The sequence below is a fragment of the Cyprinodon variegatus genome, unplaced genomic scaffold (genome assembly GCF_000732505.1).
Source record: "Cyprinodon variegatus isolate N-32 unplaced genomic scaffold, C_variegatus-1.0 Scaffold1220, whole genome shotgun sequence".
Lineage (NCBI taxonomy): Eukaryota > Metazoa > Chordata > Actinopteri > Cyprinodontiformes > Cyprinodontidae > Cyprinodon > Cyprinodon variegatus.
This window is the reverse complement of record NW_015151673.1, coordinates 34,889-37,069: the sequence shown is the minus strand read 5'-3', so window position 1 is coordinate 37,069 and position 2,181 is coordinate 34,889. Positions and strand designations below refer to the sequence as shown.

The following is a 2,181-nucleotide window of genomic DNA, read 5'->3' as shown; positions in this document are numbered from 1 at the left end:
CACCATAGACTAACTGGTTTAGGATCCAAACTGCACACCATAGACTAACTGGTTTAGGATCCAAACTGCACACCATAGACTAACTGGTTTAGGATGTTATTAGAGATGCTTTAACCTGCTTTTTAAGCCTTTCAAAGTCCCCTATTATACCTTTAGCGCTACATGGGTATAAATTTGTCTAAATCAAATAGTTTTCTTCCGTCCCCAAAGAAGAACCCTCTTCTTTACAGTGAAGTCGCCTATTTCATGATTTCACCGTATTAAACCACTTCTGAAGGCTGAACAGAGCCTAAAAACTGGATTCTCATTATTTAGGCATGAGTTAAAAAAGAAAAGTTATTGCCCTGTTCAGATTAGCTAGTAAAGGAGCCGCTGGAATCACGGCGCTCTGCCTCTCATCATCGGATGAAGTCACTGTCCGACTACGGTACGGGCGCAGCGCAGTTAAGGTAGGCGCTTCCTGGAGGGACAGGCAGGGGCTGCTGCTCAGACAGCACAACTCAGAGGGATTATTCAGAGATGCATCAAATACCGCTTATTTCATTGCTCTGGTGAAATAATAGCACTATTATACAGTTAGAGGCTCAGAGAAGCGGATTTAGCAGGATCTGGGCTCTTTCAGACATTGGCAGAGTCAGACTCCTTTACATTTACCAAGATGAACTCATCTCACAGAGATCAGCATCTAAAGACAGTTGATTAGGGTGAAGTAGACCTCAGGGATTTTATAAATGAAATGATTTTAGTGACAGTCTGCAGCTGGATGAAGAAATCCATCCATCACGGGAAGAAATGGTATGCTGGTCTGACAGAACAACGGCTGCTTCTGCTGCTGAAAGCGCGTGCGGCGTGAACGAAGCGTTCTCTGCGCTGGGCGCCCAGCCGCTGGCCTGAACCTGCTTCTGATCTAATCTCTGTCCAGCTGTTCCTCCTAAACAGAACAGGCTGTAGAAAGGAGCTCCATTACTGCTTCATAAACGCTGGCAGTCCTGTTTTCATTCCAAGGCCAGACCATCCATGTCGCTGTGACCATGTGGTGACCTCCCTGTTTGTTTCTTTGCTGATGACATGCAGCCGAATCATTGTTACCAGTGGAGGTGTGTGTGTGTGTGTGTGTGTGTGTGTGTGTGTGTGTGTGTGTGCTCGAACCCCCTGTGAACCTTTGTGTGTTTCTGTGGAGTTTTGCGCGTGGTTGCATCATGGCGTGCTGCGTCCTCCGTTGCCTGCCTTATGTTCAAAGCGAACACAATCGCTCCACAGCAGAGACGTAAGGAGGAGCTCAAAGTCAGAGTCCAGGGCCAGGAAACGGGGCCAGGAGATTTGTTTGTTTCCTTCCAGACAGCAGATGTGGGTAGTGCTGCATGTGGCCTGTCATCTGTCAGAATAATGTGGTTGGTTTGGCCGCCTGGCATCACAGAGCGATGGGAGGTGTCTGCAGCCTGATCTTCATTACACCTCCTCTTCCTTCAGGTGTCTCTGCTGGAATACCGCAAGAGGAAGGCGGGCAGCAGCCGTGAGTCTGAAGCAGCAGCCAGAAGCAGGCCTGACTCCCATCAGCAGAGGCAGCCCCCGGCCTCCCCGCACTCCAACCCTCTGGCCCCGCCCCCGGAGGAGGCCAGCCATTCAGACCTCCACAGGACGTCGCTGAAGTCCAAACGGGAGGAGTCCAACAACCAGTGGTGAGAAGCCGCGGTGACATTTCAAAGCGCGTTCATGGTAACAGAGAAATCACAGCCGGCTTGGTGTCGTTCAAAGGATGGTCCCGACCACGGTCGAGCGTCTAAGGGAAGGTCAGCGAGTCCTGAGCATCAAGATGGATCGCATTTACAGGAAGAGCGACGGCTCAGCAGACAAAGAGCCGGGTAAAAGCAGAGACCTTCCATGTTTCAGAGAAACGAAAGAACCCACCGAGTCCGTCTCTGATGCTTTACTCTGTTCCCAGATGCTGACCGATACGAGAGGCGAGCGGGACCCGTGGCGTCTTCCACAAAGAGCAACCCAGTCTTCTCACACCAGGTAGTCTGCAGGGTTTCACCTGCATCTAGAAAGGAGGGGTTTTTTTCTGACGGGGAGATTTTGTGACAGAAAGTAAAAGTAAATTCAGATTAGATTCCGTTCCACGGCGGACCTACCAGCCAGATCCACACTTCAGCTTTGGACGCTTTACAGCAGGAATTGGAC

The 2,181-nt window shown here is 50.3% G+C and overlaps 1 protein-coding gene across 3 annotated transcripts in view; it reads left to right on the top strand.

Moving 5' to 3' along the window:
- Window positions 1-2,181, top strand: part of setd5 (SET domain containing 5) — a 42,580-nt gene that overhangs the window by 37,717 nt on the left and 2,682 nt on the right. For all 3 annotated transcript variants that reach the window (XM_015401451.1, XM_015401450.1, XM_015401452.1), the window contains 3 exons: window positions 1,471-1,679; window positions 1,756-1,862; window positions 1,943-2,016. In XM_015401451.1, coding sequence (XP_015256937.1) covers window positions 1,471-1,679; window positions 1,756-1,862; window positions 1,943-2,016 — 390 coding nt within the window. The remainder of the gene's footprint in view (window positions 1-1,470; window positions 1,680-1,755; window positions 1,863-1,942; window positions 2,017-2,181) is intronic.